The sequence below is a fragment of the Myxine glutinosa genome, chromosome 2, assembly GCF_964187855.1.
Source record: "Myxine glutinosa chromosome 2, kmMyxGlut1.1, whole genome shotgun sequence".
Classification (NCBI taxonomy): Eukaryota; Metazoa; Chordata; class Myxini; order Myxiniformes; family Myxinidae; genus Myxine; species Myxine glutinosa.
Genome location: NC_136262.1, coordinates 61,009,006 through 61,033,994, shown reverse-complemented (window position 1 = coordinate 61,033,994; position 24,989 = coordinate 61,009,006). Strand labels below are relative to the sequence as shown.

Here is a 24,989-nt window from a genome sequence, read left to right as displayed (position 1 = left end):
TATTGTTTCCTGGCTCTCCTGAGGGTGGACACACACTTGTTTCGGGCTTTGTGAAAGGAAATGAGATTTCCTTCCGTTGGATTTGCTTTCCAGGAGACGAAGGCAAGTTGTTTCTGGGCAACAGCCTCACCACAAGATTCCGTGTACCATGGACGGGAGGAAGGGTATGACAACTGAAGACGAGATGGGATAAATCTGTGCATGAGGGAGAGCAATTTACTTTGGAAGAATTCCCAGGATGAGTTGATGTCAGAGGTGGTAGAGATGGGAGACCAGTGCAGATGATTGATGACTGCTTGAAGACCGTGCCAGTTGGCCTGAGTGAAATGCCAGACTCCTCGACGCTGAGCAGGCTCCCTGAGAATGGTCAGAGAGATGTCCACTTTAATAAGGACATGATCAGATGATCCGATTGGAGCAGAAGAAGAGCAGCAGACATTTTCAGGGAAGTTAGTCATAACCAAGTCCAGAAGAGAAGATGCTCCGTTGACTGAGATCCGGGTCGGGAAATTGACAGATTGTGTCAGTCCCAGTGAGTCGCAGAAGTCCTTTGCTGAGGAGCCATGGCTGGTGAGAGAGGTACCCACACCCAGCCAACTGGCATGATGACAGTTGAAATCACCACATACGAGGAAGAGAGAGTTGGGATGAGTAGATAGAAATTGGTCCATATTATCAGACAGCGAGATGTAGATGGAGTCATCACTGTTTGGTGGACGGTACAACACACATATGAACAAGAGGTGGGAGCGAAGGGGAAGCCGTAGCCAGAGGTATTCCTGAGGGTGAGGTGGAAAGAGTGCAGTGCAGGGCGAGTGAGGAAGAGAGTTTTTGATAAAGATAGCAACCCCACCTCCAGGACGAGGCTCAGGTCTATCAGACCGGAGGAGGGAGTAACCCGGGAGAGATACTAAGGAATCAGAGACATCATGAAGGAGGAAAGTTTCTGTTAAGCAGATCACGTCTGGTTTGACAGAAGCAACCTGTATGGAGAGATCAGTTAAGTTTGAATGAAGGCCCCGGATGTTTGAGGTCCATACCGTTAATGAAGAGGAAGGGGGAGCATCGGATACAGAACAGGGGGGAGGAGGGGTAGGCTAAGATGTGGAAGAGGTGGAAGAGGTAGGGAGAGCTGTTGAAGGTGTGTCAGAGATTTCAGAATAGCTCGGAGAAAGGGAAGGATGGGGCGGACAAAAGGTTTGATGGTGATTGGGTGAGGCACAATGAGGTGTTATTTGAGGAGGGGGAAGAGCGAGGCAGAAGGTTGGGGGAGATGGAGGTGAGAGTTGGAAGGGGGAAGAAGCGGGGAGGACGCTTTGAGGAGGGGGAGTGAGGGGGGAAATTGAGAAGAAATGATGGTGGGGAGATTTGAAGGGGAGGGGCAAGGGGGGAGTTTGGGAGGGAAGGGACAAGGGGAGGGATTTGAAAGGGATGGGATATGGGGGAGATTTGGAGGGGAGGGGTGAGGGAGGAGTCCAGGAGGGGAGGGGCGAGGGGTCTTGGAGGGGAGGGGTGAGGGGGTAGTTTAGGAGGGAGGGGGCAAGGTGGGAGATTTGAAAGGGATGGGTGATGGGGAGGATTTGGAGGGTAGGGGTGATGGGGCAGATTTGGAGGGGAGGGGTTATGGGGAAGATTTGGAGGGGAGGGGTGAGATTTGATTTTAGAAAGTGTACGATTAATGGGAAACGAACATTTATTGCAAAATGAGTTTCTTGTGACCTTCGAGTTAAAAATACGTTTAAGGATGCTGGATGGAGGATGGAGTGCAGGAGAGTTTAAGGAATGTAGAAAAAAGGCACTATCGGAGATGGAATTTTTTTTTGGGATGAATAGATTTGGTGAGCAAGTCGAAAGCAGCCTTTTAAAGAAGAAGAAGAAAAAGGTGTTATAATATATGACGGAATACATAACTTGAGGGGAAAGTATAAACATTGAAGGTTAATAACAGTGAAAACTATCTGGGGAAATGGGGGAGAAACACGTGGTCGAAGAACGAACGAACGAATAAGAATGAATAAACGAATGAGAACAGAGAAGGAAATGTTTTGTTTTTTGTTTTTTTTGAGTTGAGATTTACACAAGGAAGTAGGCTATGGGGTGAAAAGACTGGGAAAACAGAGAACGAAAGTTATTGGATCACAAGCGACGGACCGCTGAGAGAAAAACAAAGCCTCAAGGTTGTACACTGTACAAGGCCTCAAGACACAACACGAATTAACACGATTTTCAATACAGGTATGAAAGATTTGCACCGAAAATCTTCCTCGGGACACAATATACGTACACACACCATAAAATACATACAGTTATAACGAAAATACAAATGGGAACAATTACTTAACTTCGATTTCAAATCGCTCGCGACGCGGCAAAGGCCTTGCTCGCGACGTGGCAAACAGACGATTAATTTATGAAAGATAAACACCGAGAAACTTCCAAGGTGCACACTATAACTTCACACACCGAAAGATAAATACAGTTTCGACAAAATACAATTGTGAACAGACAACTTTGAAAACGTGGAGACCGTGTGGAGCTTCGAGAATCCCTGCCGCCGTCTCCAAGATCTCGCGAGATCTCTTGTTCGTCTCGCCTCTCTCTCCTCTTGTTCGTCTCTCCTCTCTCTCCTCTTGTTCGTCTCGCCTCTCTCTCCTCTTGTTCGGCTCGCCTCTCTCTCCTCTTGTTCGTCTCGCCTCTCTCCTCTTGTTCGTCTCGCCTCTCTCTCCTCTTGTTCGTCTCGCCTCTCTCTCCTCTTGTTCGTCTCGCCTCTCTCTCTCCTCTTGTTCGTCTCGCCTCTCTCTCCTCTTGTTCGTCTCGACTCTCTCCTCTTGTTCGTCTCGCCTCTCCTCTTGTTCGTCTCGCCCCTCTCTCCTCTTGTTCGTCTCGCCTGTCTCTCCCCTCTTGTTCATCTCGCCTCTCTCTCCCCTCTTGTTCGTCTCGCCTCTCTCTCCCCTCTTGTTCGTCTCGCCTCTCTCCCCTCTTGTTCGTCTCCCCTCTCTCCCCTCTTGTTCGTCTCGCCTCTCTCCCCTCTTGTTTGTCTCGCCTCTCTCCCCTCTTGTTAGTCTCGCCTCTCTCCCCTCTTGTTTCGTCTCGCCTCTCTCCCCTCTTGTTCGTCTCGCCTCTCTCCCCTCTTGTTCGTCTCGCTCTCTCCCCTCTTGTTCGTCTCGCCTCTCTCCCCTCTTGTTCGTCTCGCCTCTCTCCCCTCTTGTTCGTCTCGCCTCTCTCCCCTCTTGTTCGTCTCGCCTCTCTCCCCTCTTGTTCGTCTCGCCTCTCTCCCCTCTTGTTCGTCTCGCCTCTCTCCCCTCTTGTTCGTCTCGCCTCTCTCCCCTCTTGTTCGTCTCGCCTCTCTCCCCCTCTTGTTCGTCTCGCCTCTCTCCCCTCTTGTTCGTCTCGCCTCTCTCCCCTCTTGTTCGTCTCGCCTCTCTCCCCTCTTGTTCGTCTCGCCTCTCTCCCCTCTTGTTCGTCTCGCCTCTCTCCCCTCTTGTTCGTCTCGCCTCTCTCCCCTCTTGTTCGTCTCGCCTCTCTCTCCTCTTGTTCGTCTCGCCTCTCTCCCTTCTTGTTCGTCTCGCCTCTCTTTCCTCTTGTTCGTCTCTCCTCTCTCTCTTCGTCCACTTGTTCGTCTTGCCTCTCTCTCCACCCCCACTTGTTTGTCTCGCCTCTCTCTTCGTCCACTTGTTCGTCTCGCCTCTCTCTCCACCCCCACTTGTTCATCTCCGCTCTCTCTCCACCCCGTCGTTAGTTTTCGGTTCTCTCTCCGCCCTTTGTTCGTCTCGCCTCTCTCTCCACCCCCTTGTTTGTCTCACCTCTCTCTCTCTCCACCCCCTGGCTAGTCTTGCCTCTCTCTCCGCCCCCTTGTTAGTCTCGCCTCTCTCTCTCCGCCCCCTTGTTAGTCTCGCCTCACTCCCGCGCCTTGTTGGTCTCGCCTCTCTCCCCGCCTCCTTGTTTGTCGACCCTCTCTCTCCGCCTCCTTGTTAGTCTCGCCTCTATAGCCACCCCCCTTGTTTTGTTTTCTTGCAAGTACCCACTCCCCTCCTCCTCCCCTCGTCTGTCCCTCTCCCTCCCCCTCCCTTTCCCCTCTCGTCCTCCTCCTCCCCTCCCTCCCTCCTCCTCCCTCCATCCTCCTGCCCTCCGCCTCTTCTCCTCCTCTCCTCTTCCCCCTCCCCCCCTACTCCTCCCCCTCCCCTCCTCCCCTCCTCTCCTCCTCCTCCCCTACTCCTACTCCTCCTCCTCCTCCTCCTCCTCATATATATGTATATATATATATATATATATATTTATTGTATATATATATATATATATATATATATATATATATATATATATATATTGTATATATATATATATATATATATATATATGAGTTGGCAGTCAACAAGAAATATATGGATCATAATTATCATTACAAACCAGCTTGGGGTTTTTTGTTGTTTATGTTGTTAGGTACTTGAGAGGCATCAGAACGCACCCATGAGCCAGAAGGACATCCTGCATGTCATTCAGAAAGACAAACTTAAAGACATCAGGTCAGAGGTCTGGATGGTAGTACCAGTCTCACGTGTTTCTCGTTTTTTCCATCTTTTCACCAGCCCTTCAGCTTTCTCCCCAGCACCCTCCCCTGCCTTCCACCCCTCACCATCCCATCTGTATTTTCATCATCAATAACCTGTCTCACCAAACCATCTGACGTTTTGTCACTGTGTCATTTCCTCCTTTTAATTATTCTATTTTATTTACTTGTTTAATTTTTCTCTCCCATCATCTGTAGCCAAACCTCGCAATCCCCATTGGGAACCTTGGGAGCAACGCTCTACACCAACTCGCGCACCATGGGAGGAATTTTCTGCAAAGTTCCTGGCAAGCAGGGCGTATACAGGCTGAGGGTTGGCACGGTTAGTGCCTTAAAATAGACACCGCCACAATTGAGGGTGTCTTTTCTTCGCTGTTCCAATGTTATCGTTCACACCGTGAGTTCTTTTTATGAAAAAATCGGCTAATTGGCCGCTAAACAATAATTGTACAACTCTTCCTTTAAAAATTGTTGTTTTGGGAATGGCTGACAGTGGCCTTTTCTCTTACTCTTTGAATGCTCGCACCAGTATTGTTATTTATGCTGAAGTGTACTCACAGATATCTGCACAATTTTGTCATTCAAATGGGTCTCATACATTCAGATGTGCATGTATGTGTGTGCGAGTGTCATTTTGGTTCATGGCTCGTGTGGTGTTCTCATCTGAGTGTGTTGCTCATGGGATCAATGGCCCAAACCCCATGTACGGCCTTGATTGGTCCGTTTGTTAGTGGGTTTTGCAGGGGAAGGGGAGAGATATGATACTTGGAAAAAGAGAATGGATTTAAAGTTTTGGGGCACATATACAATGGTCTTGGCTATTTAAATATTAAGTATGCAGGGAGGTCTGTAAGTAGGGTATGGGTTTTTTCATTTTTACCTCCGCAACCAAAGATGGACGGAGGTTATGTTTTCACTCCAGTCTGTTTGCCTGTGAGCATGATATCGCAATATGTTATGGACAGATTTCGATGAAACTTGGTGGACAGGTAGGGTGGGTGACAAGGACGAATCGATTTGATTTTGGTGAAAATCCGAATACGAGAATTTTCAAGGTGATTCTTCATCATTGAGAGATGGGCCCAAAACGATGTATTTTTTTTTTTGTTTTTTTGTTTTTTTGTATACAAGATCGAGGCTCGTGAAAGAGCGAACATTAATCACACAGAAAGTCAAACAGACACATAAAACAAATAACATCGGGAGCGGTAGACAAGATGGGGAGAGAGGGGGAAGGACACAAACACAACATTTGAGAGCAGGGACCGAGAGACATGGAGACATCGAGAGATCTGTGGGAGGGAGAGGGCTTTGGGGGGGAGGCATTTGAAGGGGGGGGGGGGGGAGGTGGGAGAGGTATAAACATATGGACACTGCCAGGACTTCCAGGAAAGAAGTTGGAATTTCAAACAAGGTGGATCTGGGGTGAATTAGTGGGGCAGGAAAAGATCAAGGTTTTGGATGGGGGAAGATAAGAGATGGTGGTGAACAGCTGTTTTAAAGACCTGGAGGGAGGAGTGGGATTGAAGGGAGTGTGGGAGTTTGTTCCAGAGGCGGGAGAAAAGAGGAATGAAGGAGTGAAGGTGAGCAGAGAGCCGAGATTTCGGCAGTTTAACCATCAGAGGGTTGCTGGCAGATCTTGTGCGACCTGTAGGAATATTTGGGGGACAGAGCACAGAGAGAGCTGGGGGAGCAAGGCCGGAGAGGAGTCGGTAAAAGACAGAAAGACCACCTACCTGCCTGCGGTGAGTGAGTGAAAGGCCCTCAGAGATGGCTTCATCGCGGGAGATTCCAATGATTTTGAAAGCTTTGGATTCAACAGCGTGAAGCCGAGCCAGGTGTGAGGCAGGAGCACCAGCCCATAGGGGAGAACAGTATTTCATTGAGCTGCGGATGAAAGCCTTGTATGTGGTGAGGAGCTCAGGTGTGCCGAGGAAGGACTTCGCACGACGGAGGATGCCCAGTCGGCGACTGGCTTTGGAGGCCAGCTTGGAAATGTGGTTTTCCCAAGAAAGATCATGGCAGATAGTGAGACCCAAAAGCTTGAGCGACAGAACTTCTTGGAGAGGATTGTTGAGAAAGTAGATGGGAGGGTTGTCCAGTCGATCTTTTCGGAGAGACATAGTAAGAGAGTGAGATTTGTCAGGATTGAAAGACATGTTCCACTTGTTTGACCAGACTGTGATTTTGTCCAGGTCTTCAGAGAGTGAGGAGGCTGCAGACTGCCGATCTGAGGGAAGAGGAATGGAGCGGCAGAGAGTGGAGTCATCAGCAAAGAGATAGAGAGGATTTTCCAGAGTCGGAGAGATCATTGATAAAGACCAGAAAAAGCACAGGGCCCAGCACACTGCCTTGGGGAACGTTACCAATTCCAATTCGAATACCAATTCAGTATAGCTGAATGTTTCAAAAAGTTGTGGACAAGTTTTGACAAATTGTGACAAAACTTGGTGGATGAGTTGGTTAGGTGACGAAGAACAATCCGATTCGATTTTGGTTCAGCCTGCCGGATGTATGCGCTCTACCAGAGTGCCGGTCTAGCTTATTCGTGCATTGGTCTCTGGCTCACCGTGGAGCTTGTACTTGAATCACATGCAGGATAACCACGTTGGTAGTCATCAGTGCTTCAACGCAAATTACAAGGATATTGGTCGACATATTGGACACGTGCACAGTGCACACGGTATATGGGATTTGAACCTGTGTTCCAAGCACGGTGAGCCAGGCATGTTCAGATGTAATGCAAAATAGGCCAAACCAAGGGTGCTAAATAGATTAAGGGCTTATAAGATTGGGAAGAAAAGGGATGGTAGTTATGGGCAGAAGTAGTGATGCGAAGAGTGATGGGATTGTATGAATTATGTTGAGCATTTGGCTTTGCATCCCTTGCCTTTTGTTCAATGTGATTAGGAAGAGGGGTGGGGAGGGGTGTTGAAGGATCCGTTGGCATGTGGTGTTAAATTAAATGTTTTTTTTTAAACAACTAAAAACAATACTGCAACGCCGTTGACAGTTCACTCTTCACCACGTCAGATGATGTGGTGTGATGCCAAAACGAACAGGAAGCAAAGCCTTGACCTGTCGTGGTCGAGGCTCCATGGTGACAAGCAAATTATTAATAGGTGTGCATGTGTTGGCATTTGTTTGTAAAGCCTGCGGCTGGCATGATGCTGATGTTCTTCGGCCGGTGGACATTGCAGGGCCGAAGCATATCTGTGACTCGCAACACAGAAGGAAGGTTCTGGAGCAGGCAAGTTCAGAAACCTTGGAATTTCTCGAGGCACGACTTCTTTTTGACTCTTTCTGTGACTCCGTCAGTACCACGTGTCGTTTTGATCTCGTTTGTGCTTTCCAAAGGTGAAACGGCCCTGGGTTTAATTCATGTTTGGTCGTTCATTTTTCACCTCTGCATCCTCGTCTTGCCAGCTGTTGGTGATTGATGTAGAGAGTGTGTGGCTTGCCCTGGAAGTTGGCTTCATTATGTATTTATTATGATTTTTTTCATGAGGCAAACCTTCCCTGGTCTTCTTTAATCATTAGGTGCTTCTTCATTTTTTTTTCCTTTGTGTGTTGGTGATAATAATGCATTAATAATTATTGATGTTATAATAAACACCAAAATAGGGTTTTTGATGATTAAGTGAACAGCAAATTTGAATAACTATTAAAAAAAAAAAAAAAAAAAAATATATAGGGTGTTTCAAAAAGACTGATACAACTTTGACTTCCTGCCATTTCTTTGTTTTATGACCGATACCGTTTTTCTTTTCAGGGTTTGGTGGTGGTATCGTGGTATTTGTTCCCTGGGATTTCTAGCTCTGTAGCTCAACTATGCCATTGACAGTGGAGCAGAAGACAAAAGTGGTGGCTCTTTGGTATGAGACTAAATCAACAACCACAACAACATTTTCTGGGGGGCAGAACCACCTGAGGAGATCACTGAGATACCTAAAAGGGCCTAAGGTCACATTCTTCTGCGCCTTCAATGCCAGATGGGGAATGCTAGGGCCTTACTAGTTTGAGAATGACAACAGCAGGACGGTGACGATCAACGGTGAGCGCTACTGGTCTGTGCTCCAGAAGTTCCATAAAGATTCAGCCCAAAAGGTCACCCCAAACCAGCTCAGCATGACCTGGTTTATGCAGTATGGTGCACCCCCACATACAGCTGGTGACACCATCACTTTCCTGTAGCAGCTTTTCAGAAACCACCTCTTTGCCCTGTGTACCGCTCTGTCTACGTCAACCGCCCTGTCACACTGGATGATCTGAAGCAGGAAGTGTCAGACTACCTCCAGGCAGTGCCACATGAGACCTATAGTAAAGTTGGACAGAACTTTGGAGTCAGGATCAATGCCTGTCTCATCCGTGCAGGGGCACATATCGAGAACGTCAATTACAAGGATTTTGTGTAAATGTTAATTTCAGACCTTGGCCTCCCACCAACTCTCGCAGTGACACTGCAATAGCAATCAGTGATAGAAAATACCATGTCATAAGCTTTCAAGAAATGTTTGGTTCACGTTCCTGAGGTTTGTTTCTTTTTAAATAAACGTTTAAAGTTGTATCGTTCTTTTTGAAACACCCTTCATACATAGTGTAAATTATAACTAACCCCCACCACCTTCATATTTAATCTGAAAAACAATCGATGACATTTACAGGTATTTGTGTACTAGCATGTTTGGCTTTGAGCTGTGCAGCCTGTGTTGGAATCGGGATCCAGCTGTGAACCGCCACCCTGATGTTTCCTATGGAAGGCTACCCGTCCACGTGCTCACCGTCCATAGGAAAGACGTTTAGCCAAATGTCTGGTCTTTTTTTATTTATATTTATATTTATATTTATATATTTTTTATTTATTTTATTTATATTTATATCTTTTTTAATTTAAATACATTTATACAAATGTATTTTATTTATATTTATTTGTATTCAACACTGGTCTTCAGACATTTATGATCTCACGGTCTTTCGTGAAGAGCAGGTGATTTATTGCCACCACCCGGACAAATTAAATCAGGTGGTGTTCAAATTAAATCAAAATCAAATTAAATAAATTGTTCTATTTAGTTGTTTGTTGATTTTGAAGTCTTTGCTAAGTTTTCTGCGATTACAGGATTACCAAATAAGTGTAAAAACAAAAGATAATTTTGCGATGCGACGCTACCTCTTCAGGCATCTTTTAAAAGTGTGCAGAACCTGTTGATGAGATTTGTGCTCAAGATTACAATCCGTGTTTTCCTGAAATTGCCCGAAAAAGTCGTTACATGATTGCACTATTTTGTAGCGAAGTGCACTGGAACACGGTAGAAATCCCACCCCTCCCTTCAACAATAAATCAATATTAGTCTCTTTTAAGGAAGCTTAAATGTTGTTAAGTTCCTCAATACTTGCTCATTATCAGAGATTTTGTGTCTTTTGAGGTTACATCGGGTGAGGGGGGGGGGGGGGGTGGGATTCAGTGGAGGGGGATTAATCATAATGATGGACCTTTAACAGAACTTCCTCTCTCTACCTAGCACTGGAACCATTATTGGGATGGTGCGGGTGCATGATAAGCCAGTGATGCCAAAGTTCGGATTAAATCAAACGACGTAGTGCATATTTTATGAACTCCGGGAAGGTTGGCATTGGCATTGGTGAGGTGAGAGTGTGAGGGGAATGAACAATAACATAGATGTTGCCCAAAATTTGGGGGAAAATCTTTTTCGCACTACCCGAGTACCAATTGTAGTATTGGTTACTTGTGGTATGGGGTAGTGTTGCCGGTGGTGATACCTTCCTGTCTACTCCTTGAGCAATGTGGCGTGAATGATTACATAGATTGGAACCGATCGTGGGACAGGGCTCCACTCCTTCACAGAGTGCGGATGTTTTTAATATCTTGCGAAATAGTCCGGCAGCTAAGCTAAATATAGCATAACAATTGTGCATTTTGTGAGGAAAGCACTAAATTTGGCACACTAGTAGACGATCATATTATGAAAAGATCTGGATATTGGGCCATCTCAGATTCAGAGATTTGATTTTTGCAAGATTTGCAGATTTTGCAGATTTGCAAGCTGAGATTGCAACGCCAGGGACGGCCGACTCCTTCCTGCGAGCTGCCCACGTCACCCGCACAAGAAGAGCTCATAAAATCACTGCAGCGGCACTGCACATCCTGCAACACCGTGCGTATGAACGCCACTGTATGACATATGCTGATGATGCAGAAGACCTGCCTGAGTTCGAAGACTGGTGTCACCAGAGAGGAGAAGACATTCCCAACTTTCAGTACTGGGCAACTGTGCTGGAACTAGAGATGTTGGTACTGGTCTACGTGCGTTCTCTGCGACAGGCTTCATTCACGATGTACCTTGATGCCCTGACGGAACTGGTCCCATGGTTCCATGCCTTAGATCACACACACACTATGCCAGGTGGGTCCCTGTTCACCTGAGGGACATGGTTGCACTCCCAATGAAGCACCCAGATGTAGCCAGAGAATTCAGGGCTGGCAACTTCACTGTACAGAAGACGAAGAAGGTGTTCTCTTCGATCCCAATCGAATCGAAATCTTGCAAAAATCAAATCTCTGAATCTGAGATGGCCCAATATCCAGATCTTTTCATAATATGATAGTCTACTAGTGTGCCAAATTTGGTGCTTTCCTCACAAAATGCACAATTGTTATGCTAAGTTGCCCCACTAAAAGACATTGCTATTTACCGAGGGATTGAGCACTTTTGTTCTCCAGATGTTCTTGAGTTGATTTGCTTCAACTCTTGAACTTTGATCTGCTTTATTTACTCTCACATCTTTCATGCATTCGTTACTCGATACACGAATGTATCTGCGCATAATACATATACCTGACTGAAGAAGATGCTGCATAGCAGAAGCACAGATGAAGAAAAATTGTCTTTGTTATTGTGAAAAGATGTAATAAAAATGGTTTTGAACATCAGGGTAATTAATAAAATACGTCTGTTTCAAATTTTGAGGAATCCTTTAAACTCGTCTCCCTTCATAAAGTATTTTACGTATTTTGTGAATAGGCATTGAAACAACATTGGCAGATGAGACATCGTGGATTTGTGACATCCGTCGGAAAATTTGTGTCCTGGGTGTTTTCAAAGCGAGCTGTCCATCCCAGGATTCCCAGGCGCTCACAGACTATCTCTTTGGGTCAGTATGTATTTCAAACTTTTTGACCTGCCTCCTCCGCTCCCAACTAATCCCCACAGTTGCCGCAGCCATTGCTGTTGCTGTTGTGGCTGCCCCTCTCATTCCCCCTACTGTCCTTGTTGCTGCCACTGCTGTTGATTTTACTTTTTTTCATTTGTGCACTCCTCTGCTTGCACGCTTACTCACTCGTGTGCTCACTCGTGTACACTCATACTCACCCATTTATTGATTATGTTGTGTTGCTTTGCATGATTATTCGAAGATTTTAATTTGATGATGACAACTGCACGGCTTTCCTCGGGCTTTCTGAGTGTGTTCAGAGTGCGGATTGGAAGTGGTTCTGCTGAGCTTGCAATATGTCTTTGTTGTCCTTTCAAAGCAAGTAAATTCAAGTTCTCACTGAGCATCACATAAGTTATCATAAAATGAGTCTTGTGTTTAATACAGAGATGGGATTAATTGTCATTCTTTTAAATCGGATGAAACTTTTTTTTTTCCTAAGCAGCCAGTTTGTGCCTTTTTTGTAGACATAGTCGAGGCTTGTGCAAGAGCTAGTACACTGAATTGATCAGGATTTAACAGACAAAAATAGGATACAAAACACACATGCATGGGGTGGACATGATGCTATGGCAGGAAAGTCCAAGAGGGAAAACGAAAATTGTACGGAGGTGGGATTTGGGTGGTGTTAATGAGGGCAGAAAAGATCATTGTTTTGGATTGGGGGCGATCTGAGATGGTGGTGACAGCTGTCTTGAAGACCAGGATGGAAGAATGTGATTGAAGAGGATGAAAATGTTGATTCCACAGGTGGAGGTGAGCAGTGATCCTGGATTTAAGTTGTTTATCCAGAAGGGGGTTGATGGTGGACCGTGTGAGCCCTGCAGAAATTTGCTGAGGTTAGAGGGGGGGACAAGGCATGGAAAGAGCAGAGGATACAAGACCAGACAGGAGGCGGTATAAGTTAGAGAGACCACCGACCTGTCTGTGATGGCGAAGTGATAGGCCCCTGGACTCAGCTTCAGCGTGGGATATTCCAATAATTATAAGGTCTTGTTTTCCATGGCGTCAAGCTGGGCAAGATGTGAGGCAGGGGAGCCAGCCCAGAGGGGAGAGCACTACTCCATCAAGCTGCGGATGAAGGCCTTGTATATGGATAGCAGTTCAGGTATGCCAAGGAAAGACTTTGTACAATGGATGATGCCCAGTTGACAGCTGGCTTTGGTGGCCAACTTTGAATTGTGGTTTGTCCAAAGATTATGGCTGATGGTGAAACACAGGAGATAGTGAAACCTCCTCAGGAGGATTGTTCAGAAAGTGGAGGGAGGGAGTTGGGTGTTTGGGGGGCCGGGTGTAGTGGTGTAGTGGTGTAGTGGTGTAGTGGTGTAGTGTTGGAGTGGGGTGGAGAGGTTGTTGCCACATGGTTCTTTTGAAAAGAGATAGTGAGTGTGTGAGATTTGTCCAGATGGAGATATACAGTATATTCCAAGTGTTTGGGCAGTTTGCGATTATTATTTTTTCATTGTCTGAAGAAGAGTAAGCGGCTGCTGCCTGCTTGTATGAAGGATGAGGGATGTCACGGCAGAGGGTGAAGTCATCAGCAAATAGAAAAAGAGAATTTTCCAGTGATTCAGAGAGATCATTGATGATCAGGAATAGGACCGGGCCCAGAACACTACCCTGGGGCACTCCAACCTTGGCAGGGAGAGGACATGAAAGGATTCCGTTGGGTGGCACACGTTAGCTATGAGAGTGGCGGAAGTCAGCAAGCCTTGTGTTGTGTTGGCCTTAGATACAATAGGCAAAGAGTTTGTAGAGTAAAGCAGGAAGCCAGACTGTATCAAAAGAAAGAGATGAAAAAAAAAATTCTTTTTTTTGTGATTGTGTTTTTGATTTTCTTAACACAGTAAACATCCTGAGAAAGCCATTTCGTGTCAGTCACAGAAGTTGGTACGATTCCCTTTTGTGAATACTAGTTAATTGAGACTCATCCTACCTTGTTTACTTAAGTTGCCTCACCAAGGGCCTGCGACAACCCAGCAAAAGGGATGGAAATGTAAAGCCCCACAAGTCGTCGATAGTGGATACTGTACTTCCTCTCACAATAGGAGACGTGCAGATCATTTGTTTTGTACTTTATCAGATCCCAAAGCTGACTTTCAGCATGCTCTCCACGTTTTTCTTCACCAAGCAAAGTGAAAACATTTCTTTTGTAAATACAGTATATTTATTCGGTAATCGTATTTGGTTTTTGAACTTCACTGATAATGTCAATGTCACATGCCACTTCACACCGCTTCCTCCTTCCTCATGGATGCTCGGTCACCTTATCTTTCACCTTCCAAAATTAAATGATCGCTGCTCCCCTCCACTACGTTGTCCCTCTATTCTCCTGCCTGCGAAACCACCTCCTTGAATCTGTGCAATCCCACTCTTGATAGAAGTCCGCCGTCAATGATCTCATGTCATTCTCCATCCCTCTTTTCATATTCGTTCATCCACCTTCTTCTTTGCATCAGGTGTTTCTCCCACCACCTCATTGTGATTACGTTACCGTTCCCTCATCCATTACCTCGTTCTCCCATGAGCCAAGAATGTTATTTAATATAATAATAAATAAATAAAGTGGAAACAGCAACTTAATACTGCTTTGCTGCGTGAATATGGTGCATTGGGGTGGGGGGAAACTCTGCGCCAGCGAAACAGGGTGCTGGCGGTTGGGGTGTACCTTTTTTATTTATACTAATGATGGGATCATTGAAGGATATTTCTACATCTAACACTCTTCTAGAGATATTGATCACAGAATTCATTGTTACGGTGGATGGAGGTTCTGTTTTCACCTCCGTCTGTCTGTCTGTGAGCAGGATATCTCGAAGTTATGGACGGTTTCAGGCAAACGTTGGTGGACAGCTTACCTGTTTGACAAGGACGAATTGATTAGATTGTGGTGAAGATTTGGATCCGGATAATAAAAAAAAGAGAATTTTTATCCCCATGCTTTTTGAAAAATAACTGGGGATATTGTAAATAACCTCTGTCTGTCTGCCCGTCACACTATCTCCTTCTAAACAGTTTTGCAGAAATCACCAAACTTGCTCGTTGTGATCACCGCATGGCACAAACGTGCAAGAGCAGCATGTCACTTTTGGTCCTGCCACCTGTGATGGGGTCAAAAGGTCAAATATCAAAAAATGCAATTACAGACACATTTTTAAACATTAAAAAAAAATGAAACTGGATATGCAATCAACATTGGAGGACTCATGAAATATACAACGATTTTTTGGATTTGATCACCGGTTCATGGCCAATGGAGTGGGGAAATAATGTCACAACTCCCAAAAACGCGGAAAGAAGATCAAACTCAAAATTGGATATTGGGTCATTCTTGGTGGAACTTTTTGCCATCTTTCAACTTTGCTTTAGGTGGGAAGTGTGGGGATTTGCGATGGCGCGCCATAAACTTACTTCGCTCTAGTTTAATTTTGTTTAAGTTACGAGCAAGTTTCCTGTGCCTGCACTGGATTCTAAACGGGGTCGGGATGAAGGTTCCTATTATGTTCTTGGTTTATAACACTCTCATTTCAAATATCTGTCATTTCACAGTCACAGGCATGTTGATGCAATCAATGCCTTTTAATATTTTCAATTTTGTTTTTTCATGTAACAGACACATTTTTAACTGACATATTTTACATTTACGTCTTAACATTTTCTATATATGTTGTGTAATTTCAAGTCACTGACACGTTTTCTATTCATTTCGTAATGTTCTTATGACATGTAATGAAATACTACATCGTCAGTGAAAACCCCTTTTTTACCCCCACCACCAAAGGTGGAGGAGAGTATGTTTTCCTCCCTATCTATCTGTCTGTTTGTTTGTATGTTTGTGTGCAGGATATCTGAAAAAGTTGTGAACGAATTCGGATGAAATTTAATGGACAGGTTGGGTGTGTGACAAAGATTAAATCATTCGATTTTGGTGAAAATTTGGTCCATATCTGGATAATATAACTTTTTCAGTGATTCTTCACCATTGAAAGATTGGGCAAAAAACGATATGGATCATATGCATGATATCTCAAAACATGTATGGGTCCAGATGAAACCTGATGGACAGGTTGGATGTGTGACATGGAACAGTTTCGATTTTGGTGAGGATCTGAATCCAGATCCAATAATTTTTGAAGTGGTTCTTTACCATACCAGTGGCCAAAATTATATATAACACGACATCTCAAAAAGTTGTGGATGGATTTGGACGATACTGATTCAGATGAAACTTGATGGACAGGATGGCTGTTTTACAAGGACAAATCGATTCGACTTTGGTGAAGAGCTGGAACCAAATCCGGACATGAGAATTTTTGAATTTTTAAAGTGATTCTTCACCAATGAGAGATTGGGCCAAAATTATATATAGCACAATATCTCAAAAAGTTGTGTTTGAGTTATGACAAAACTAGGTGGATGAGTTGGGTAGATGACAAGAACAAGCCAATGGGATTGAAGAGCCGGGCTCTTGCTTGATACGGACGAAGTGACGGGCAAGACACAAACTCGTCCGAGAAGATGTTTATTGTAAAAACCAACTCGGGAACTCTGTAAAGCCCGTTTATCGGGCTGCATATATATCCAAAACCCGAAAGCATAACCGAAACCGAAAGCCACGCCTCTCAGGCGAGGTGTGTTTCGGTGGTCACGTGACCGACAGGTGCAAAGGATTATAACCGCACGCGCGGCACGCTTTGGTGGTCACGTGACCAGCCACCCCAGCGCCGAGGTTGTCCGCCGGTGACGTCACCGGCTGGAGCAAGGAGATTCTGCTGCTGGTCTCGCTTGGGGGACCCATGGGTCGCTACACACGCCCCCCCCAGAATGGACTTGATCCAGGAAGGTCAACCTGAGGGGGTCCGGATGACCCGACCGAAACGACCCCTGGCCAGTCGTGGGGGGGGGGGGGGGGGGTCCGGTGTGGTGGCGGGTGGTCGGACGGGGGGTGCAGGCAGGGGGGGGGGGGGTCCGGTGTGGTGGCGGCTGGTCGGACGGGGGGTTCAGGACGGGGGGCGGCCGAGTGGCCGGGCAAGGCCTCGGGGGAGGCTGCCGAGGTTGCGGGGCTGGTCAAGGCCTCGGGGGATGCAGTGGACGGGGGGGGGGGGGGGCGGCCGAGGGGCCGGGCAAGTCCTTGGGAGAGGCTCCCGAGGTTCCTCGCGGGCCTCCCGAGGTTGCAGTTCGCGGGTGCAGTGCCGAGAAGGCTCGAGCGGTGCACGCGAAAAGCGGGTGAGCCAACCTAGGGGCTGGTCCAGGCCTCGGGGGAGGCTGCCGAGGTTCCTCGCGGGCCTCCCGAGGATGCAGGGTCGGAGAAGTAGTTGCGGTTGTAGTTGTAGGTGCGCGAGGGTGACGAAGCGGCCGTGCCGCGAACGTCAGTGCGCGCGAAGGTGACGAAGCAGCCGTTCCGCCAACGTCAGTGCGCGCGAAGGTGACGAAGCAGCCGTGCCTTCGGAGGGTCTTGGAATAGGTTCGCCCCTCCGGTCGTAGAGGAGGAGCCGAGCGCCGTGCGCGAACCTCATAGTCATGGCCGTCGTCGTTACCGAAACTCCGGCATTTCGAAACCGCGTTCGAAACTGCGCCCGAAGCCGTGCGGGAGAAGCCGGCGTCACCAGCGTAGGTGGCTTCCCTGGCTAGGGCGCGCTTGCCGTGTCCGTTCGCAGCCCCCGCATCCGTGCGGGGGCAATCAGAAGGTTGCGTGTTCAAATCACGTCGGGGTCACCAGTGAAGAGCCGGGCTCTTGCTTGATACGGATGAAGTGACGGGCAAGACACAAACTCGTCCGAGAAGATGTTTATTGTAAAAACCAACTCGGGAACTCTGTAAAGCCCGTTTATCGGGCTGCATATATATCCAAAACCCGAAAGCATAACCGAAACCAAAAGCCACGCCTCTCAGGCGAGGCGTGTTTCGGTGGTCACGTGACCGACAGGTGCAAAGGATTATAACCGCACGCGCGGCACGCTTTGGTGGTCACGTGACCAGCCACCCTGGCGCCGAGGTTGTCCGCCTGTGACGTCACCGGCTGGAGCAAGGAGATTCTGCTGCTGGTCTCGCTTGGGGGACCCATGGGTCGCTACAGGATTTTGATTAAGTTACAGATGCAGATTTGGCCTATAATTGGGGTACAAAACATTAACTGTTCTGTTTTGTTAATTATGTAACTTGTAAAAATCCTGTCAAAATGACAGGTTGCAACAGTTTTTGACGGTGCGGCCTCATGTGTGTGCCAAAGTCTGAAGCCTCGGCCTCGTGTCAGGTGTGCTTGTATCTCTTTATTTATTAGACATCCTACAAATTTAAATGAACACTCATTTTACTCTTCTCGTGTTGCTCATTTCAGTGAATTTTTCCTCCCTGCACCTTGTATTTTTTTTTTTTGTTAAACGCCTCTGTACACCACCCTTGAGGCTCGGTTTGCAAGCCACCGTCTACAATTCCAATACAACAACAACAACAACAACAACATGCATTTTAAGGCCATTTTCCCTGCTAGAGCCGGGGTTAGCCTTGCGGTCCCCATGACAATCTTCTCCATTTTGCCCTATTTTCTGCATCTCTCCTTGTTAACCCCCTTGCCTGCATTTCTTCTTCCACTATCTTTAGCCAAGTCTTTCTCGGTCTTCCCCGTCCTCTACTTCCTTCTACATTCATTTCCATCACTCTTTTCAACCAGTCACTTTCATCCTTCCTCAACACATGACCAAACCATCTCAACCGGTTCCTCTTCACAGCATCAATCACAGGCTCTATTCCCATCATCTTTCGCAATTCATCATTTGTCTTCCTCTCTCTCAATGATACTCCGCACATCCACCGAACCATTTGCATTTCCACCCTTTCCAGCCTTTGTTGCTGCTCTACATTCATGACCCATGTCTCGCTCCCATAAATCATAACACTTCTCACACATGCAGCATACACCTTTCCCTTCAGCTTCAACGACACTCCCCTCCTCATCAGCACGCCACTCAGTTCCCGAAACTTCTTCCATACACATCTCACTCAAGCAACCATTGCCGTGTCTGATCCACCTTCTCCGTTCAGCATGTCTCCGAGGTAGCAAAACGTTTTCACACCTTCCAGCTTCATGCCGTCTCCAAGATCCAACTCAACATTTCCTCCATCTGCAGCTCCCTCTGTGTACACCTTACATTTGAATGTAGCTGCCACACTGGTTAATGACCCTCTCAGACCACTACATTTTTAATGAACCCACTCAGCGCACATTGTACATTGAATGGAGTTCACTCCGACACCCTTCCTGCACACGGCGCATGGCCACTTCCCAGTTCTTTCCACCTCACCACATGCTTTACCACTTGCCATCACCTTCGTCTTTCCTATATTCACCTTCAGACCTTTTGTCTCCATACATTCCTTCCACTTGTTCATCTTTTCCTTCAGTCCATCCATACTTTCCGCAATCAACACCAGATCATCTGCATACAACAACTCCCACGCTAAACCCTCCTTTACGTTCTGAGCCAGCACCTCCATCACAGATACAAATAGTAGTGGACTTAGTACCGACCCCTGATGCACTCCCACCTTCACCTCAAACTCACCACTGTTCCCGTCCATCGTCCTTACAGCTGTGCGCGCTCTTTTGTACATTGCCATCACAACTCTGATCAACCATTCCTCCACTTCTAACTTCCTCAATGCCCATGTCAATACTTCGCGTGGAACCCTATCGAATGCTTTCTCCAGATCAACAAACCCAAGAAACAACTTCTTCCTCTTCTCCATGTACTTCTGCAACTGCCTCACAATAAAGAGCGCGTCTGTTGTTCCTCTTCCTGGCATAAATCCAAACTGTATTTCGTCGATCTTCACCTTCTTCCTCATCCTCCTCTCCAACACCCTTTCCAATACCTTCATTCCATGCTCCAATAACTTTATCGCTCGGTACGAGCCACACTCCAGAGGGTCACCTTTCCCCTTGTATAGAGGGACGAGGGTACTCAGTTCCCAAGCCACTGGAATGCGACCTTCTTTCACCACCAGATTACAGATCTCTGCCATTCTCTTCACACGCCAACTTCCTGCTGCCTTCAATATATCTCCCACAACTCCCGTCGGCCCTCCCGCTTTTCTACTCTTCATTGCTTTTATCGCTTCCTCAACTTCCTTCTCAGTTATCTTCTCTGCCGGTCCTAAAACTGGGTTACTCTCTATGTTGCCATCCCATTCATTCTCTGTATTCAACAGCATTTCCATATATCTTTTCCATCTTCCTTTAATTCCATCTGGGTCCACAACGATTTGTCCCACTTCATCCTTCAAGCAACTCACCCCCATCACATCACACCTCTCTTTCGCTATCTGCTTTGCAATCCTGAATACCGCTCTCTGACCCTCTTCCGAATCCAAGCGTTCTCCGAACATTTTCCTACATGCCTCCTGCCCTTTTGCTACCTCTTTCTTTGCAGCCTTCTTGGCTGCCTTATAACTTTCATGCTCTGCTTTTTCTGCTCCTGTACCCTTCGCCTTCTGCCACTCCTTGAACTTCTTCCTCTTCTCGTCAATCCTCTTTCCAACTTCATCATCCCACCACCATGTTTCCGAGTGCCTCGGTGGTCCTTTTGTCCATCCACATACCTCACCAACGGCTCCCAACAGACTATCTTTCATTGACATCCAACCATGTTCAAGCTCAAGCACATCATTCTCTACCCTACTCAGCCTCTCTTTTAATGCCTCCCTTACTGTCACCTCTTTCAACCTCCACACCTTCATTCTCGGTTGGTACTTCACCCGCCGAGCTCTCCTCGCACCTTTCACCCTTCTGTCGCAGACAACCAAGTGGTGCTGTGAAACAGCCTCCTCCCCCGGGATCACCTTTGTGTCCCGGAGGTGCCTCCTATCTCGCCTACACACCATCAGGTAGTCAACGGTTGTCGTCGACCCACCTGACGTGTATGTAACAAGCTTATTATCCCCTTTCTGGAACTGAGTATTACAAATCAACAAATCAGCTCCATCAGCAAACTCCAAAATCCTTTCACCTTCTCCATTTCTCACACCATATCCGTAACCCCCATGAACTCCCTCAAAACCGTCCATACTCCTTCCCACATGTCCATTTAGGTCTCTACCACAACAACTTCCTCATCTTTCACGTTTTCCATCAGCTTCTCTTTCGCACACCAGAACTTGTCCTGCTCTTCATCGCTCCGACCAACCTGTGGAGCATATCCCAAGATGACATCCACCAAGAGCTTTCCAATCATCATTTTCACCATCAACAACCTTTCACTCACTCTAGTCACACTCACCACACTGTCTACAAACTCCTCAGAAAACAGGACACCAACACCATTCACGCCCTCCAGGCACCCTTGCCACACAAACGTGTACTTCTGTCCCTGCCTACCCTTCACCATTCTCACACCACTTCCCTTCCATCTCGTCTCTTGCACACAACATATGTCCACCCTTCTTCTGATCAATACTTCCACCACTTCTCCTAATCTCCCTGTCATTGTCCGTACATTCCATGTCCCAAACCTCAGAAACCGATTTCCACTTCGGGCTGTACCCTGCCCATATGTAGTTGTAATTGTCATGGTTCTCTTTTTGAGGCAATGTTTCTATGGCCGGATGCCCTTCCTGACGCCAACCCTCTTAGTCGCCTCTTACGACACGCAGGGATATGTGTACCTATTCTAATCAGGGTACACACCGCTACAATTCCAATAGAAGAGACATAATTTATCTTTTATGGAAAATGTTTTTCGAGTTTGTTTTATCCTCAGAAATATGGTGAACAAACATTCGTGTTAAAATATTGGCCTTTGAAGCCTACCCTTATGAAGGGGAACAGACATCTGTATAAACACACACACTGACATCGCGTTTTATATGGTAGATTGCGGGTCTATGAAGATCATTGCTGATATTACTAATGTTATGTGATATACAAGAGTGCATGTGGGTCGCTGCTCTCTGATGATTCATTGTATGCTTTCACGTGATTCGTGAATGGATATATTCTACAGTATGATCTTCAGTGATATTATGATGACTATTGACATGACACTGATGGTAATAATATTATTTAGAGACACTCATGACGTTTCTTTGGAATGGCATTCTTTTGTTAAGTTTGTTAACTTAAGTTGATTTTTCCATAGTTATTTTTAATTGTGCAGTTTGAGTACATAATAAAGCCGTCATAAAAATATTCCTTGTATTATAAATGGTAAAATTGACACAATGATGTGACCGTACTGTTAAGATTAAGTTTAAAAGCCCCATATTTTAAGCATTCCAATATGATCTGGAGCAGCCACAAGCAGGTGTAACAGCTGAAGCAAGTATAATACCGTACTGTATTCTACTCATATATCTAAAATGTTGGGGGATTAAAGGTCCCAGGCTTTGAGCAGTAAATGAGTCGTATTCATGCAATTCAAGGCGTCTTAAGTCCCCAGGACACGGTTTTATCCACTTGTACAAGATTTGTTTATACCACTTGTGACAATGCTCTGTGGGGCTACTATGCTTCAAGCTAAGGTTGCAGAACATCGCATGGCATCTGTTGTTGAACTGAAACAACGCATTTAGAAAGCATTTGGCACCATAACACATGGTATTTTGCATCGGGTTTCACACCGCACGTGGAGAAAAATGATCTATTGCATGACAGCGGCGGACGTCATACTGATGCACTCGATGTTTAAGGAGGTATTGTTATTGGTGTATTACTGCGATATGCTATTACTTCTTGGGCTTATGGGTCAACCTGTTGGATGTAATAAACAGATCTTGTATAAGCAGCTAAAACCGTGTCCTGGGACATATGACTCATCCTGTACAATATTATCTTCTTGGGCCCAATATGTTCCACTGGATCAAGCATTATGTGGTGGAGGTATGCGCTGTACCTGGTGCCCTTATAGTTCCCTTTGATTGCCGGCAAAAATTAAAAGTGGCGTCTTTTGTCATCGAGCCGGCAAGTTGGGAGAACCGATTCACATTTTTGCCACATCCAATGCAATTTAAATGCTCCAATGGTGGAGAGGTGCTCCATTTGAACCTGTTTATTGATTTCAAAGCCAGGGAGCAATTGATATAGCATGATATATAGCATGATATTTCAAAAGGTTGTGGATGGGTTATGACAAAGTTTGGTGGATGAATTGAGTAGGTGACAAGAACAAACAGATTCGATTTTGGTTCAGGTCCAAATCCAGATCCGGCCTATCAGTATCAGAGCCGATAGAAAACATAAACTGTTCATCCTGGCGAAGGTATGCACTCCACCACGTGCCGTTCTAGTTGTTAACGCTTCTTTTGGATTTGGAAAACCATAACCCAATTTGCACACATCGAGACACTTTATTTCACGAGTTGATATTAATGTTGACAATGTGTTTGATTGAGGGAGAGATTGCATTTGGCTATTCTATAGGATACCATTGTTGTTGTTTTGCAGAAAATAACAGCAGCCCTAGTGATGAAGATGGTAATGGCAACCATAGAAATGAAGTCATGCAACTCCCAATGAAGCCAAAGTGTCTGCTGAAGGGCCATTCAGGTTTGTCCTTCTGGATCTGTGAAAGCAGCAGACCATGAGAAAAAATCATTGGCTACATTAAACACCACCATTAATTCCTGTTCTGCACCTGTACTAAACTTTTTATTGAGAGCTTTTGCGTTGGCAAGTTCCGATCCCAAGTGCTCTCCCCCTTTACAGCACAAGAGACTCGGCTTCTTAAGGAAAGACCCGGAGACATGTGGAGCCCTGGATCACCTCTTGAGCACATGGACCTGAAGACCCTTGTTAATGATTCCACGCTCTCAGCCCTTCCGTTCAGCTGCCAGAAACAGCTCGTCGGCCTCTTGCCAAAGTCTGACGTCCAGGTATGTTTACAAATAACTGTGTCTGCAAATTATTTGCAAACTTCCACTTCTTTCAGTGACCACTGTACTTTGGGATGATGAAAATGTATGTCGGATTATTTTTGTTTGATAGAGCATGTTGGCAAATCCATTTTTCACATTGCTGCCTTTTTGGGGGAATTATTGATGTAATTGCAGGAAGTACTTTTAAATTTTCACTTAAGTGGGGCTTGTGATTCAACCTACGTTCCTTCTAATACATGTCAGCAAACATCTTTGACGGCATTCGAAAGAAGAATAATAAATAAAAAAATCCCAGTGTAGCTCGCACCTTCCTTGCCAGCTTTGTCATTTGGTGGTTCTTTCCTTGTCGTAATATGGATCTTTCCAACCGTAAACGGTTTTTTGTGAATCTTTTGGCATTGTTAAAAATAGTGACCAAACGGGCTAAAGGTTGTTGCACATTATCTTTTTCAAAGTGAGTCTTGTTTGACGTTGCAGTTTGATTTCATTAAATAAATAAAAGAGAGAGGTTTCACCTTTTAATGACTATGGTCGTGCATAGACCACATGCACAGGTAGTGGATAAAAACATGGAAACACAAAGGTAAATGAGGTACACCAAGTATATTGAAAGCAACTGCTTCTGCACAGGTGTGGCCCATGTGCTAATCAAGCAAATAACATCCCATGATGCTTTGGGTCATGCATAAAAATGTTGCACAAGCCTGGTTGCCTGTAATTATGGCTAGCATGGCTGCAAGAGGAGACCTCAGTGACTTTGAAAGAGGGGTGATTGTTGCGGCGCATTTGGTAGGAGCTTCAGTGACAAAGGCAGCTCAACTTGCTGATGTTTCACGAGCAACGGTGTCGAAGGTGATGTCGGCATGGAACTCCGAGAAAGAAATCGGCAAAGGACTGTCCTGCTTTAACAGTGGGCAGAGGTGCATGCTCTTCAGGATCGTGATATTCGTGCATTGATTTAAAGTGCAAGGCAGAGCAGGTGACCAACTGTAGATCAATTGACTAAATTTCAAGCTGGGGCGTGCACAGCCAGTTTTTCAAAAATGGTCCGCCGAGAACTCCACAGAGTGGGATACCATAGTCGGGTTGCAGTGCACAAGCAGCTCATCACACTTGGTAATGCATGTCTGCCAGTCCAGTAGTGCTAAGAGCACAGTCAATGAATGGCCTAGCAGTGGAGAAATGTGATTTGGTCAAATGAATCATCCTTCACCATGTTCTCGACAAATGGACGATTGCTCGTGTGGCGCCAACCGAAATAACTCTACAACCCTGAGTGCTTTGTTCCAACAGTGACAGGTTCTGGTGGTTCTGTAATGTT

The 24,989-nt window shown here is 45.9% G+C and overlaps 1 protein-coding gene across 7 annotated transcripts in view; it reads left to right on the top strand.

Moving 5' to 3' along the window:
* LOC137421758 (uncharacterized) overlaps window positions 1–24,989 on the top strand; it is a 107,825-nt gene that overhangs the window by 9,443 nt on the left and 73,393 nt on the right. The window contains exons 2-6 of one of the 7 annotated variants that reach the window (XM_068108117.2): window positions 4,441–4,523; window positions 4,766–4,964; window positions 11,611–11,740; window positions 23,238–23,339; window positions 23,499–23,665. In XM_068108117.2, the coding sequence (XP_067964218.2) occupies window positions 11,632–11,740; window positions 23,238–23,339; window positions 23,499–23,665 (378 nt within the window). In that variant the 5' untranslated portion in view covers window positions 4,441–4,523; window positions 4,766–4,964; window positions 11,611–11,631. Of the gene's footprint in view, window positions 1–4,440; window positions 4,531–4,765; window positions 4,965–11,610; window positions 11,741–23,237; window positions 23,340–23,498; window positions 23,666–24,989 lie in introns of those variants that run through there. The other 6 variants (XM_068108111.2, XM_068108113.2, XM_068108115.2 and 3 more) reach the window with 6 other exon arrangements.